The sequence below is a fragment of the Podarcis muralis genome, chromosome 13 (assembly GCF_964188315.1).
Source record: "Podarcis muralis chromosome 13, rPodMur119.hap1.1, whole genome shotgun sequence".
NCBI lineage: Eukaryota > Metazoa > Chordata > Lepidosauria > Squamata > Lacertidae > Podarcis > Podarcis muralis.
The window spans coordinates 53909192-53924711 of NC_135667.1; the positions used below are offsets into that span (position 1 = coordinate 53909192).

A 15520-nucleotide genomic window follows, 5' to 3' on the forward strand; every position below is an offset into this window, starting at 1 on the left:
CTCAGTATATATCAACTCCCAGAAGCTTTTCACTTTCTTACATTCCCACCACATATGATAAAATGTACCATCTTTTTCTTTACATTTCCAACACTTCGTTTCTCTCTCCCCTTTCTCCAGCCCAGGCAGAAATGCAAGGGGTCTGTGAAACTGGTTGGTAAGAAGATGGTCAGAGTTTGGAGACCAGCCAGGGCTGGCAGTGGGCAGGATCCTGGCATTGTCTGGGGTTGGACTAGATGACCCTTGGCATCCCTCCCAACTCTTTGTTGTTGTTTAGTCGTTTAGTCGTGTCTGACTCTTCGTGACCTCATGGACCAGAACACGCCAAGCACTCCTGTCTTCCACTGCCTCCTAGTCTGGGGTTGGACTAGATGACCCTTGGGATCCCTCCCAAATCTACCATACTATGATTCCATCAAGCAGCTAAAGGAATGGGCAGGGGAGGAAGATGCAGAACAAGGGGAGCCACAACCACACACCCCAACAGAACCCTCTGGCCTGACCCACAGGGGCCTCATCCCAGCACACTTTGAACCCCATTTTATTTTTATTAATTCAGCTGCCTGGCAACCCAGCAGCCTGGCCCCTGTTTGCCAGCTGATGTCACAAAGTGCTGCTTTGCAAGCAAGCCTTATAGTGGCCTGCAAGAGGGATGCCTGTCAGATGATGGGGAGAGACTTGCTGAGACAAGTGATAATGAGAAGGAACTCTGAAAGTAGGAGGAGCTCCGCGGCCCAGAGGAGATGAGTGGCATATAAATATTATTGTTGCTGTTATTGTTATTAGTGTCACCTGTCACTGGTGCATGGCGACTTGGCTCCCTGGCTTGACTTGTTCACAGCTGTTGAAAGCTTCGCAAGACTTCTTCAGCTGTGGTCTGTTCTCCCAAGGAACGCGGACGCTGGGTGAGTGCCTGAACACCCCTGGGATCTTGCAGAGTACGGGGGTGGCACCCGACTTTTGTAGCAATTCTGATATTTACTTGATAACCAACGCCAGGCACATGCATGTCTGAATCCAACACAGGTCAAAGGAAGAGAGAGGGGAACAATTCGCTCTTTTTTCTCCAGGAGCACAGGGGAAGGGACCTCACACAGAGCCCTCTCTGCCAATTTTCTTTCTAAGGTCTGAGTCCCTGCCTCTCAGCAATGCAGCTCTGCAGACGTAGCTCCTTTTCATGCTGCTGGAGCCCGAAATGGATGGTTTGTGCACAGCCTTTGGTTTTAAGGGAAAGGTGTCTAGCGGGATTCAGCCTGCACAGGGCAGGAGCCTAGTGAGATTTATTTTGTATTATTTCTCTGCACCATCACTGTGTGTGACCCTTGAGAAAGAGGTTCCTGCCCCAAGGGGCTTACAATTTTTAATTTGACATAGGGAGGGAACAGGGAAGGGTTGAGGTCCAGGGTGGATCCTGAGTCCTCCTGCGAGACCTAAGCCAGGGTCTGTAACCTCTGGATTCCATCTGTACTCTCTTCCTCCTTTTTTGCAATATGGTAATTGAGGTGATGCTACTAGAATTCCCAAGGGAATGTCAAGCAGGGAGGGAGGGGGGAAGAGAGAGAGTGGAATTCTGGTGGAGATGGAGGGTTGGAGGAGGATTTGAAAGGGAGTTTGAATGTTGGGTGGGGAGGCAGTTGAGAGTCGGTTGAGAGCAGTAGGTTCTGGAGGGGGGCACTTGGTGGGGTACCTGAAGCTGGGCTGGCTTAGGATCAGTAGGACAGTCGACATCGCCAGGGGCATGTGGTGAAGAGGGGTTCTGCCAGCTTCCGGGGAAGAGAATTCCCTAAATTTAGGTGAGCCATGGAGCCAGGGCTTGGCTTGTACTGCGAATGCCCAGATTCCTCGCACCACCCCCTGGAAATACCTGCAAACAGCTTGACAGACCCAGGCTATGCCTGATTATCATCTTCCAAAGCAACTACCATATTTTTCACTCTATAAGACACACCAGACCACAAGACGCACCTAGTTTTTGGAGGAGGAAAGCAAGGAAAAATATTCTGAATCTCAGAAGCCAGAACAGCAAGAGGGATCGCTATGCAGTGAAAGCAGCAATCCCTCTTGCTGTTCTGGCTTTTGGGATAGCTGCGCAGCCTGCATTCGCTCCATAAGACGCACACACATTTCCCTTTACTTTTTAGGAGGGAAAAAGTGAGTCTTATAGAGCAAAAAATAGGTACTCTGTTCCAAACTTATATACTTTATCATGCATTGGCAAAATACTGTTATGGATTTGTAGGGGACACCTCTAAACCCTATAAATAAATAAATGGGAGGACTGTGATGATTTGGAAATTTAAGGAAAAGGCGTCTAGTGGGCTTCAGCTTGCATGGGGCAGGGGCCTAGAGAGAATTATTTTATATTCTTTCTCTGCACCATCACTGCGTGTGACCCTTGAGAAAGAGGTTCCTGCCTTGAGGGGCTTACAATCTTTAATTTGTCACAGGGAGGGAACAGTTTAAGTTTGAGGTCCTGGGTGGATCCTAAGTCCTGCTGCGAAACATAAGCCAGGGTCTCTGAATTTATGTCCCCGACATTTCCCATCTGTAACCTCTTCCTCTGTTTTTATTTTCCTTTCTGTCTCCTAGGTCCTAAGAGGCTTCTGTGGCGCTGGGAACAGGTGGAGGAAGGGGAGGCGGCCAGTCGTGGTATGTTTATTCCATTCATGTGCCAGGAGGTTGGGGTGCCAACCAGAGCAAACAGGGCTGGGTTGGTGGGGAGCAGTCCCATCTCGCCCCAGCCCTTCGCCCCCCTCCTTCCAAGCCAGGGGTCTGGTCATTATGTGCCCAGGCAGGAGCAGCGTTCGTTGGCACCCAGTCGTGATGTGGGCATGGGCAGCATGGCAGGGGTGCTTGTTCTGCCTCCCTCCTTCCCTGGGTCACGCGGGCTGCTCTGTGCCACACAGGAGAAGGTGGGCTGTGGCTGGGGGGAGGCAGCAGACTGAGGAAGGGAGGGAACTGGGAAGGCAGACAGGAGGCGGAGTGAGGGGAAATATTGAGGGTGATGTACCCCAGAAGAACATTATTGAGGAGGGACCACGGGACCCCTGTCCTCTAGAGTGGATGCCTATGCCAGGGTAATACAATGTCCTTCTTCCTTCGCAGAGCCGTGGTTTGGGAAAATCTCCAGCAGCCCAGCAGCAGCCCAGCAGTGCCATGACAGAAAGCAAAATGTGCAGGTATGCTGTGACCTTCTGTGGCAGGGGAAGTGTTTCCCTGTCATCTTACCAACTGCAGGAGGAAGGCCTGATTTGGATATCTCTATAGTTTTATGGAGAGGGTTTCTCTGCGGTCCACCTGGGCAGGACAAAGGGCATGATTCTCTCCCATGCCACCACATCCCAAGGCTGGGCCAGGGCAGTTTTAGGATGGCAGGACCAGTGTGCTCACACTGGGCACTACACTGCTAAACAATGCAGAAGAACAAGAGGGAGGGGTGCCGAATTTTAGGGTCATTCAGGGCTCTGTTGACATTTGAGAGTCCAAAGTTTACCCTTGGTTGGGCACAGTTCCAGATTAATACCTATGGCGGTCAAAATGTCGCTGGGCTCCTCACAGATTATCTCCTGATACCTTTTTGATTTTACCAACCAACAATATTAATAAACCGATTGTATTACGGAAAACAAACAGTCTTTATTTTAATCCGTTGTTATGAGGCCCACAGGCCAGTTCCTGCTCTGCCCATTGGGCAATCTAGCTCTTGTTGGGAATGCGTCTGTGGAGATGAACCCAGGGTCATTCTTTCCTTCAGACAAAAGCTGACATGGGGTGTGGAACTGGACCAGGGGAAGAAGTGGCTCTCCTTGCCTTCTTAGCTCATATTTTTCTCTAATTTCTGCATCCCATGAAAATGTCCTTCCTGATATTCTAGCCAATATCAACCAGTATTCTCAGCTACCATAATGAACCTTAGAATAAAAGAGATACATAGAATTAGCTATAGATTTATCTGGAACTCCTTGAACCAATCCGACTAACTGAGCTTGTTTCTTCCTTAGGAGAGAGGCCGGCCAGAACAAGGGGGGAAAGACTCCCACTTCAGGTAAGTGGAAATGCCAACTGACTGCCCTATATTACAGGAATGCTTCCTTCCCATGTCCCCCTCCCTCATGTGCCAGACAGGTGCTAGCATAGATGGGAGCCAGGCGCCTGCTCATGTTTCTGTTTTCTTTGCAGGGAAGGAGCCCTTCCCCAATGGGTACTTCATTCTGGTGAAATCCCTGGACAGATGCTCAGGTGAGGACGCTCAGGTACTGGGGCAGAGGGAAGGTAGGGGACCTTCTGAAACATGTTTGGGGAGTTGTAGGAACACTCTCCCCACCTGTGGCTTCCAGCAAGTGCTTTTCAGAAGCATTGCTTCCCTCCAACCAGGTTGCATTGCCCTCTGCACCACAAAATTGTCTCACCCTCTTTGAAAGCCACCTCATCCAAGATGCTCTTGTGGGGCATCTGACTCTCCTGGGCTTCCTTGTTCCTGCAAGATCAGCAGTGTGTTCTTGTTCACTCATCTAAAGAATGGAAAAGGGAGCAGAAAGCAGGCGGGTGTCTGGGAAAAGGGACTTTGGCATTGTCACCCAGCCCTGAACCCCATGTGTTTTGACCCTGTGAGATTCTGGTTTGTGGTGTGATCCCCAGAACATAACCCCCATGTCAGTGGCAGGCTTCCTCTTGAGAGCATCCACCACACCGGACATCCAAAGGCCTCTTCTACCACGTTCACGGTCTTGGCTTCCACCAAGGAATCCTGGGACCTGTCCTTTGTCAAGGACCTACCATTCCTGGCAGCTCCCATTCCTAGCACCCTGAACACACTACAGGATTTCCAGGATTCTCCATGATAGTGAAAGTGGAGAGAGAAGCCTTTGAATATTTGGCAGCTAAGGCAGCTGAAAGAGGTCTGAGTTGAAGTTCTGCCAGTAGTTTTTGGCCATTCACAGCCCATTCTCATATGATGTCCCTCTTCCTCCACAGGGCCAGGCCTCAAGGGATGAGGCTCCAGCGCCAGCTCCTGGGATGAAGAACCGGACAACATCCCAGCGGTTCCCGGCTGACGTCCCTCGCGGCGCGTCCCCACTGCCCCTTCTCTGTACTGGCATGGCTCCTTCCCAGCCCGATTTGGCGCAGAAGCAGCAGCCAAAGTTTCCTCCCATTAAAAGAGCATCTCAATTTATTTCAGAGAGGGAGAAGACTTTGGCTGCTACTTCTGTGCCAGGCCGGCCAGGCTGGAGCCCAGATGCTCGTAGGGAGGAGGACAGGTTGGGGCAGCTAATAAGATCAGGTAGGAGGAAATGCCCCCTTCCCAGGTCCCCCCCCCTCCTGCTCCAGACTGGGCTAGCGTGGCTGGGAGCTGGGCACCTGCTGATGTCTCCGTTTTCTTTGCAGGGAGGGAGCCTTTCCCAACAAATGCTTTGTTCTGGTCAAATCCCTGGAGAGACGTGACGACCCTCAGGTACTGGGGCAGAGGGAACAAAGGGGTCCTTCCATAGTTTTTGGCCCATCAGAGGCCCATTCTCACATGATGTCCTGCTTCCTCCACAGGGCCACACCTCCAGGGATGAGGCTCCAGCGCCTGCTTCCGGGATGAAGAATGAGAGACCATCATGGCAGTTCCCGGCCCCTGACCCTCGCCTGCCTCCCCCTCCGTCCATTCTCTGTGTAGGCATGGCTCCTTCCCAGCCCTACTTGACACAGAAGGACGAGCCAAGGTTTCCACCCATCAAAAGCACCTCCCGAGTTATTCCAGAGCCGGGGGAGACTTTGGCTGCTCCTTCTGTGCCAGGCCGGCCAGGACAGAGCCCAAACGCCCGTACGGAGGAGGACAGGTTGGAGCAGCTAATAAGATCAGGTAGGAGGAAATTCCCCTTCCCAGGTCCCCCACCCTGCCCAAGACGGGGCTAGCGTGGCTGGGAGCCAGGCGCCTGCTGATGTCTCTGTTTCCTTTGCAGGGAGGGAAAGACTCAGCCTGGCAGCCGCCGCATCCTGAGAGGGACTGGAGCCCAGATGAAGTCTTCTTGTCTCAGAGGTAATGGGACAGGGGGAAGGAGGCGGACCTTAGTAAACGCACAAGAAGGGCCTGCACGATCAGGCCAAGGGCCCCTCTGGTCCAGCCTCCTCTTCTCCCAGGGGCCACCCAGATACCAGTGGGGAAGCCACAAGCAGGATTCGAGCCCAAGAGCCCTCTGCCCACCTGGGACTTCTTGCAACGGCTTTTCTGAAGCATGTTGTCTCCATCAGGACAAGTAGCCTTTGACTGCCCTCTCCTCCATTAAGTCGTCTAGCCCTAATTTAAAGCCCTGCCGTCAGAGATGCTCTTCTGCTGCATCTCCTGGTCACCTGACTGTTTCTGCCAAAAGGCTGCTCTTGTGAGCTCTGCAGTGGGATCTGCTTTAAGTCCTTGGGGTGGGTGTGACAGCTGAATGGGCGTCTGAGGGGACGTTCTGTTCCTGGCGTTCGGCCTGTGATAGCCCATTCACATCTTTAGGGATTCTTCCCTCGAAGCAGCCCTTAGCATCGAGTTCTCTCCTGCTTCAAAGATTCCTTATTTCTTGCAGGAACCCCTGTCTTCACTGCTGTGGCTGCTGCCAGAGCCTCCCTTTTGAAATCAACAGGTAAGAGGAAAGAAAGATTTGCATGGGGTGGGGAGAACACACTACAAGTTGAGCGTACGTGTTCAAGCTGCAATTAATCCAGAATGCGGCAGCCAGACTGGGGACTGGGAGCGGCTGCCAAGACCACATAACACTGGTCTTGAGAGATCTGCATTGGCTCCCAGTACATTTCCAAGCACAATTCAAAGTGTTGGTGCTGACCTTTAAAGCCCTAAACGGCCTCAGTCCAGTATACCTGAAGGAGCGTCTCCACCCCCATTGTTCAGCCCAGACGCTGAGGTCCAGCTCCGAGGGCCTTCTGGCGGTTCCCTCCCTGCGAGAAGTGAGGTTACAGGGAACCAGGCAGAGGGCCTTCTTGGTAGTGGCGCCCACCCTGTGGAACACCCTCCCTTCAGATGCGAAGGAAATAAGCAGCTATCCTTTCTTTAAAAGACATCTGAAGGCAGCCCTGTTTAGGGAAGTTTTTAATATTTAATGCTGTACTGTTTTTAACACTTGATTGGGAGCCGCCTAGAGTGGCTTGGGAAACTCAGCCAGATGGGTGGGGTATAAATATTTTATTATTATTATTATTATTATTATTATTATTATTATTATTATTATTATTGGCATTTCTTTTAAAAAGGCTTACACTAGTAAGATGGGTTTGGGAACTGGGGGCCTTCCTACAGGGGTTGCTTGACTACAACTCCCATTGTCCTTGACCAATGTCCTTTCCCCCCTGCTTTTCAGCCAAACACCCAGGTGGCCACGCTGCAGGCGGAAGTTCTGCGCCTTCTGAGGTCCATCTTTCAGCCTGCAAGGGAGATGTGAAGGGCCTTGCCTGGATGAGGACATGGTGCAGCTCTTTCATCTTCATCAATTTGTTTGTTTTATCTAATTTTTTATTAAAGAAATTCTTGATTTCCAAAGTATGTGTATTTCTCTTTTTTCAAGTTGTGTTTTCTACAGTTCAATTGCATTTGTTGTGAAACATTCGTGCTGTGTATAGTATAAGACTGGGGAAGAAAAGGGGGGAGAGAGGAGATGAGGTGGGAAAACATATATTCTTTTACTTTGTGTCAGCATCAACTGGGTAGCTTCTCATTTTATTCGTTTATTATATTTCCTTGGTAGTGGGGGGTAGGGCATGGTTGGTTGTCCTTAAGTTAACTGCAGTGAGAATTCTTTGCCTGTGAGGGGGAATTGTTGAGTCAAGATATTGGTTCATATGCTGTCAATAGATTTCTTGTTGTTTTCTTGCCCCAGAATTTTTCTTGGCATCAGAATTTTAGAGATGCTTAGGTGGGAAATGACCAAGAAAGGTTGGGAACCACTGCTAGAGAGCTTTCTGTCTAAGCTCAGAGACTCTGTAGCTGTAGCTGTTTTCCTCAGAGTGGATGCTAAACACAGATCAGAACCAACTCTCTACACCTCTCTCTCTTCAACCATCTCCCTATTTATCCGCTCACTCCCTCAGAAACGGCTCCTTTTATTCTCCTTCCCAAAGTGCTGGCTCCACCCTCCTTTGGTCAGCTGCCTTGGTAGCCAATCAGAGGGAGGTTCCAGCCCTCGGAAGCACTGCATCCCCAGACTCCAGTCTGGCTCAGCTGTCCATCAAACCTGGCAAGTGAATCAGTCAACCATTCTGGGCTATTAACCAGCAAGCTGCCTAACAAAGGTTGGATAAGTGACAATATAACCTCATTTAAATAAATAAAACCAGTTCAAAGCCCATACTTATGGAAGAGTTACACATATATGTAACACTGCTGCTTTTATGTCTTCAAAGGCTATGTGGTCCTCGTTCATAAACCGGCAGTGTTTTTAAATGTCAGCTCAGAGGGTCAGAGCCGTCTTGTGTGTATGTGTTGATACCTACCAGGCTCTAGTGCACATTCTGATATCAGTGACATCTTGCCTCACCCTTGGGGAAACGGGGTTCTTTGGTCATATATCAAAGCTGTCATTATATAGCCTGTGCTGGCATGCCTCTCCCAGAGAGTCTTGAACCATATCTGTTAAATGCATTAAGAGTCTAAACAAATTCTCAAGCTTTTGGATAAGCACACAGTAAGTAGGTGAGGCAAATAGACTTATGTCACTCCAGCCACGTTTCGCGTTTCAAAAACGGCACCAGAAAATCATTTGGACGTTTCTGTTTGAAGTAATGCCTGGACCACGTGCCTTGTCTGCAGCCCTCTCTTGGATTGCTGGAGAGGAATAAAGCAAGCATGGCAGTCCTGGTCTATGGTGCTTCTAAGTTATGCAGTTTGTAGACAAGAGAATTGTGCCGGGGGGGGGCGGAGGGGCAGATAATAGCTTGGGACACGACTAGCACTGGATGGAAGATGAATGACCTTCAAGGAAGACAGCAGCACAGAAGCACAATAAATAAATAGAGGGCAGGCATAGCAAGTGAACCTCTGGAGATTGCAACCCACCAGGCTGAATGAAACTCACTGGCTACTCAACAAAACTGCCCACCCAAGGGTGTTATCAAGCAGTGCGCGGACCACAACGCATGGTTGGTGGGCCACACTCACTTGGTGGGTCACAAGTAGTGCTTTTCATAAACCTTTTTTTAAAAAAAATAATCATTTTATAATGTATATAAACTAGACAGAGCAATTATAACAACAGCTGGATATTAAAGGATGAAAAGCAAAACGATAAAATAGGCATGTAGAACGAGTACACTCACACATGGGTTAAAATAGCAAAGTCCAAGTAAAGACTATCAACGTTATCAGATTATAAAGTATAGTTCTAGATTTGCCGGGTTTGTGAGGAGAATTGTCTTGAAAACAATAGTTCCACTGTATAAAATAATGCAAAATTATATAAAAAGTAAGTTGTGCAAGATGTTTGACACCAGTGTGTGTGTGTGTGTGTGTGTGTGTGCGCGCGTGCGTGTTTGTTTGTGTGTGTATATGAGAGAGAGGGAGGGGAGGGAGGGAGAGAGAGAGAGGGAGAGAGACATCCCATCTGAATATTTGGAGTTAATTGCAATGACCCCCCAATCCCAAACATGCCATTTCTGGATGCACCAGGCCACCTGACCAGTACTGGCGATTTCGTTATCTCCAAAGTGTCAGACAGCAATGACAGGCTGCAGACGGGCAATTTTAATTTTGAAATTCGCTTACTGATGATAAATTCTGCATGTTCAAAGGTTACGCAGAGTTTCGTTTAATATTCATGAGCCCAACAGCAAAGGTGATTGTCAATGTGAGCCCGTGAACCTAAACGTACTGGGTCCCCACCCACTGGAGGTGAACGCCGTAACCTTGAATTCCTAATGCATAATCTCACTGGGAGGAAGGTGGCAGAGGCTTGCCCCCTTAAATTAAATCTACTTTCTCAATCCCATGGTTCTAGAAGTGACACTGACATTCCCAGGACACCATCCACTGGTGAGAAACCCCCGCTTGAAACTTGGCCATTACTTTGGATTTTATTATCCTGTGCAAAGTCAGAATTATCATTAATGTGGCTATTATTAATCTAACCAATAATTTATTTAATAGCACCAGACGGCATGCCTCATTCATGCTGTATGTAACCACAGGGATTATAAAAGTTGTAGTTAATTTAGCTTTAAATAGCTGATCTGGAGTCTCATTCCTTTTTTACCTTCATAATAAATTACAGCACTCCTCATCAGAATGCCCCATCGCCTGGGTGACCATGGGTCCTATTTTTAAAAAGACAGTCTTCTGTTTGATCAGCTGTCACTCCTCTGAACAGCTGTTCTGTCCAAGTCCAGTTTAAAAGTGAAGGACCCTAAGGAGGGAAAGCAACAGGAACAACTGGCCTATCTGCTTAATAATAATAATAATAATAATAATAATAATAATAATATATTTATACCCTGCCCATCTGGCTGGGTTTCACTCTGGGCAGCTTCCAACAAAATATTAAAATACAATAGTCCGTCAAACATTAAAAGCTTCCCTAAACAGGGTGACCTTCAGATGTCTTCTAAAAGTCTGGTAGTTGTTTTTCTCTTTGACATTTGGTGGGGGAGCATTCCACAGGGTGGGTGCCACTACCAAGAAGGCCCTCTGCCTGGTTCCCTATAACTTCACTTCTCGCAGTGAGGGAACCGCCACAAGGCCCTCGGTGCTGGACCTCAGTGTCCGGGCAAAACGATGCGGGTGGAAACGTTCCTTCAGGTATACTGGACTGAGGCCGTTTAGGGCTTCAAAGCTCATCACCAACGCTTTGAATTGTGCTCAGAAACATACTGGGAGCTAATGTAGGTCTTTCAAGACCGGTGTTATGTGGTCTCAGCGGCAGCTCCCGGTCACCAGTCTAGCTGCCGCATTCTGGATTAGTTGTAGTTTCTGGGTCACCTTCAAAGATAGCCCCACATTGAGCGCATTGCAGTAGTCCAAGTGAGAGATAGCTAAAGCATGTACCACTCCGGTGAGACAGTCCACAGGCAGATCCAGGGACTCGATGGTTTGGTCAACCCCTGAGAGGGGGTTGTGCCCGTGCCTGAGTCCAGGGGAACATCTGGGTGGCGGAGATAGCCTGTTCCCAGCTTTCCGTTTATCCAGGTGTTCACCCTTGGCTGAGCTATGCTGGAACCCTGGGTCAGCGCTACCTTCAAGGCAGGGAGCTAGTCGAACCAGAGCCTATGCAACCATTCACTTGCTGTAATTAATAATTCTGCCAAAAACCAAAACTAAAATTTGAGTCAAGTGTGAATTTATTTAGGGGGGAGGTTTCTGGGTCTGAACATGCAAACAGCTGCCCCAGACACAGAATTGACTATGGTGAGATGTATGATGTTTTCAATAAATAACTGTAGTGCTCTCTACTTTTTCATTTATACATATAGATTAACATATGCAAATTTAATGCAAATCTGTGTTCTCCTTTGTTTTGTGATACATTCTCTTTGTGGGGGTGATGCGCAAATGGTTGCCCAAATACCTGTTTTATACATTACCTTGAATGGTAGGCTGTCTCCAGTAATAAGACATTATTCTGGCCATATTGCTAATATGATTAACTTCTGTTCACCTAGCCAGTAACATGCTGGCAGCAGTGGCAGACCTTGGGTTCTCAAATTTCAGCGGTGCCCTGTGCCAAACCTAAATGTGGTGTGTCCCCCTCACCTTCCATTCCACATCATAGATGCAGCTCCTCCAGAGGAACATCTGGGGCTCTGCACTGGGTGCAACTGAACTGCTGAGAAGTCCCCTAAATTTGCCTCTGCTGGTAGCGACCACAGCAGTGGGTTATTTCCAATACACAACCGTGTGCACTACATATTCATGCCATAAACTGTAATAACAGAAGCAGAAGATATACCTATTACCAAAACCACAAACAATTCCTAATCAGGTTCCTTCAAGCATGAAAACGTCTGTCAGTCCGTGACTAATCTCCAAGACAGTAGCATGTGTTTTTCAACTTTCGAATTCCAAAAATGAGGGGTGCTAAAAAGTTGTAACATGACTTGGGAATCCAAAAGATATTTTGGTTAAATTAATATAATATTACTTTTGCCTGATAAGTAAAATGTGCATAAAATTGCATAGATATCATCAGTGCTTTTTTTCTAAAAAGAATGTTTAAGAGTACTCTCATTTTGACTCAAGAAAATCACCATTTTATAGTTCAAATTGGGAAAAATAAATACAGTAAATGGACCAAAGTAAAAGATTCACAAAATGTTTAGGGGTATGTGTTCCCCTGCGTCCCTCCAGAAAAAAACCACTGGATGTCATTAAAAATGATTGCTTAGTACTTTAAGTTATATTATATAAACATATTATTTTTATTTATGTATTTTTTGTTATTATTTAGCATCGCTTGACATTTTCAGAAGGTAAAATTAATTTTTTTTTAGTTTTCCAAAAGCAGTTTATGTGCTTCTTCATCAAACATAGACTTAGCAAGCTAAATGTTGTCCAGTCACAAAAATAAAGGCAGATTTGAATTCCTGCCACCCAAGACCCCTCACGGAAGGAATTCGCAGAAAAATTCACCCCCTAAAATGGCATGCCCTCAGCTAGGGAATCTGTTCTGGCGCAAGCAAATGGGGATCAAAAGGGCCAGAGGCAGATAATGACATCAAAGACACGCTGGAGTTTGTGATGGTCCGGTTCCAGAGCAGACAGCCTAGGAAAGCAAAGGGAGGAGACTGAGTCTGTGTGGATAGGTTGGGAAAGAAGCTGCAAAGCTTGGACCTCTGACTTTCATGTAAAGTCTTTAAAATAGGAAGGTGCATTGAAATGGGCTTGTGAAACCAGCTGACTATTTTCAGGCTGGAATTTCAATTGCTGAGAGACGAAAATGCTGGTGGCACAGGTGATAAGTTACTAGGGAATTAATTGCTACTGAAGGCGCTGGTTCGAGTCTCTCTCTCTCTGCTAAGTTGTGGGTGAACATATCAGACAACACAGCGATTCTTCAGACAGCTCTTGTTTATTCACAGAACAGAACAGAACTGAAGGGTTCAGCCAACCTGCGTACATAGAGCTCAACTACAAAGCAACAGTAAAAACTTTCTGTAACTATCCAATCACTGAACATCACTTTCAATTCCTTATTTGCATATGCGGACTGAGTGAAAACTATCTACAGTATCCCCCTGCTGTCCCCCCCCCCATACTTACTTTGCCATATCTAAGGCCGGTATGATGTCAAGTCATCATTTGACAGAAAGACTGCTGAATTCATATAGCAGAAAAGTGGCACAACGTGGAATACCCATAGTGCCTTTGGTCCCATGGATCTAAACTGATGGAATTTAAACTGCCAAGAGAAAAAAAAAGACCAATTTAAATAATTGATTTAAATTAAGTTTGCCATTTTGTAAGGCATATGCTTCTGAAAAATATGCATAGCATTTTGTTTTTATTACAAAAACATATTGGTTTGCAACTAAACAGAGTCTGTATACTTCCTAGGGATGAATTACAAATGCTCTGATCAGGCAGACCTCATGTTTTTGCGCTACAGGTTGGCATCTGCTCAGAGACAAGGGAGGCTGGTGTGAAATTAATGAATTTCAGTTTAGTTTCTTCATATGCCTGCAAGGATAAGTAAGAACACTTCCAATTTCTGCACACATATTACTTCCCGCATTAGGGATAACCACAGATGGAAATCAGATACACATACAGATGGGAATGTGTATTTGAGTGTGGATGCTGTATTGCTTTAGAATTCACTTTTGAACATAGATTCAAATATGCATCTCCTTCTACATTCTGCCACAGCTTGTTGTTGTTTAGTTGTTTAGCCATTTCTGACTCTTCATGACCCCATGGACCAGAGCACATCAAGCACTCCTGTCTTCCACTGCCTCCCGCAGTTTGGTCAAACTCATGTTGGTAGCTTCGAGAATACTGTCCAACCATCTCATCCTCTGTCGTCCCCTTCTCCTTGTGCCCTCCATCTTTCCCAACATCAGGGTCTTTTCCAGAGAGTCTTCTCTTCTCATGAGGTGGCCAAAGTATTGGAGCCTCAGCTTCAGGATCTGTCCTTCCAGTGAGCACTCAGGGCTGATTTCCTTCAGAATGGGTAGGTTCGATCAGAAGGCAGAAGGTTATCATCTACTTACTGCACCACACCACCTACCCAACTTGCCTGTGAACTCAGCAGTTTTGAAATGCTGAGCCAAGCTGTGACACTTCAGATGAAAGTAGAAAAGATGCAACAACACCTCTGTGTACAGTGGTGCTGCTTGCATTTTGTAAGCAATTGTGACACCTTTGCTGTCATTTTCATTTTTTACCTATTAAAGTTGAAAGTAGAATTTTGAGATGGGACCAGATGTCTCTGCAGCATCCCATAAACATCAAGGATCAATTCCAAAGGGCAAGTTTAATCCAGGAATATTAGATCAATCATTTTTAGTGGGGAGATGGTGGGGACAGGTAGAAATGATAACTGTGGACATCCAAATACAGTGGTACCTTGGTTCTCAAACTTAACCCGTTCCGGAAGTCTGTTCCAAAACCAAAGCATTCCAAAACCAAGGTATGCTTTCCCATAGAAAGTAATGCAAAATGGATTAATCCGTTCCAGACTTTTAAAAACAACCCCTGAAACAGCAATTTAACATGAATTTTACTATCTAACAAGACCATTGATCCATAAAATGAAAGCAATAACCAATGTACTGCACTATAAAATAAATAAAACAGTATTGTAGATGATGAAAATTAATAATAATTTTTTTTTTACCTGCACTGATGATAGTCATTGCCTTTTATCTATTTCCGCAGTCACACAATCAATCAATCAATCAATCAATCAATCAGTAGCTGAACTGGGATCCACACAGTCACAAAAACAAATTGACTAAAAAAGCCTCAAAACAAAAAATGCAAAATAAATAGCAAAAACAAAAGCACCAAATATAAGCTCCAAATATCACCTCAGAACACTGCAATCAGAAAATGAAGGCTTGAATTACAATGGGGGAAACGCAAATTAGCAGCACAACAGGAAACACAGGGGGACTCAAAATGGAGCATGTTCGGCTTCCGAAAGAAAGTTCAATAACCTGAACAACTACTTCTGGTTTTGCAGCGTTCGGGTTCCAAGTTGTTTGTGAACCAAGCTGTTCAAAAACCAAGGTACCACTGTAATTGAGGAGGGTTAAAACCTCTCAAACAAATCAAGCTACTCTTCACCTCTTCTAGAAATCAAAAACATCAAACCTCCATTCTGGATTCTACTGAGGAAGCATATTTTTTTTAACAGAACCCCAGTAATGGCTGGAGAATGGGGTCTCCAACTTACAGCAGCACATTTGGTGATAGTTCAGAAAGTGTCTAACGTTCTCTGTGGTTATTGTTCTTCTGAGTTGGCCATCAGTTTCTGAGATTGAAATTAAAGACTTGAAATCATTCCTTTGGTAGGGAAGACCCCAGGAGAAGATATGATTCCCCTTAGTTTTT

At 46.4% G+C, this 15520-nt stretch overlaps 1 protein-coding gene and 2 long non-coding RNA genes across 4 annotated transcripts; all 3 read left to right on the top strand.

Moving 5' to 3' along the window:
* Window positions 1-1613: 1613 nt before the first annotated feature.
* On the top strand, window positions 1614-3635 carry LOC144325030 (uncharacterized). The gene is made up of 3 exons (XR_013390315.1): window positions 1614-1793; window positions 2590-2649; window positions 3106-3635. It is a non-coding gene; the product is annotated as an uncharacterized LOC144325030 (long non-coding RNA).
* A 276-nt stretch (window positions 3636-3911) lies between these two features.
* On the top strand, window positions 3912-5726 carry LOC114582562 (uncharacterized). Its single transcript, XM_077917624.1, has 4 exons — window positions 3912-4253; window positions 4975-5281; window positions 5386-5452; window positions 5542-5726. Exons 1-4 carry the CDS (start codon window positions 4056-4058, stop codon window positions 5585-5587), a joined length of 618 nt encoding a protein of 205 aa, XP_077773750.1. The 5' UTR covers window positions 3912-4055; the 3' UTR covers window positions 5588-5726.
* A 23-nt stretch (window positions 5727-5749) lies between these two features.
* LOC144325165 (uncharacterized) lies at window positions 5750-7723 on the top strand. Of its 2 annotated transcripts, XR_013390490.1 has the most exons (4): window positions 5750-5848; window positions 5949-6025; window positions 6555-6611; window positions 7344-7723. It is a non-coding gene; the product is annotated as an uncharacterized LOC144325165 (long non-coding RNA). The 2 variants fall into 2 exon arrangements; XR_013390489.1 differs by having other exon boundaries at window positions 5756-6025.
* Window positions 7724-15520: the final 7797 nt, after the last annotated feature.

What these genes read in the sequence shown, in the direction of transcription:
- LOC114582562 (XM_077917624.1), top strand. Translation starts at nt 4,056, where the DNA reads ATGCCAACTGACTGCCCTATATTACAGGAATGCTTCCTTCCCATGTCC. An exon ending in GCTCAGGTGAGGACGCTCAG is followed by an intron (nt 4,254 to 4,974) that starts GTACTGGGGCAG and finishes CTTCCTCCACAG; the next exon opens with GGCCAGGCCTCAAGGGATGA. An exon ending in GGGGCAGCTAATAAGATCAG is followed by an intron (nt 5,282 to 5,385) that starts GTAGGAGGAAAT and finishes TTTTCTTTGCAG; the next exon opens with GGAGGGAGCCTTTCCCAACA.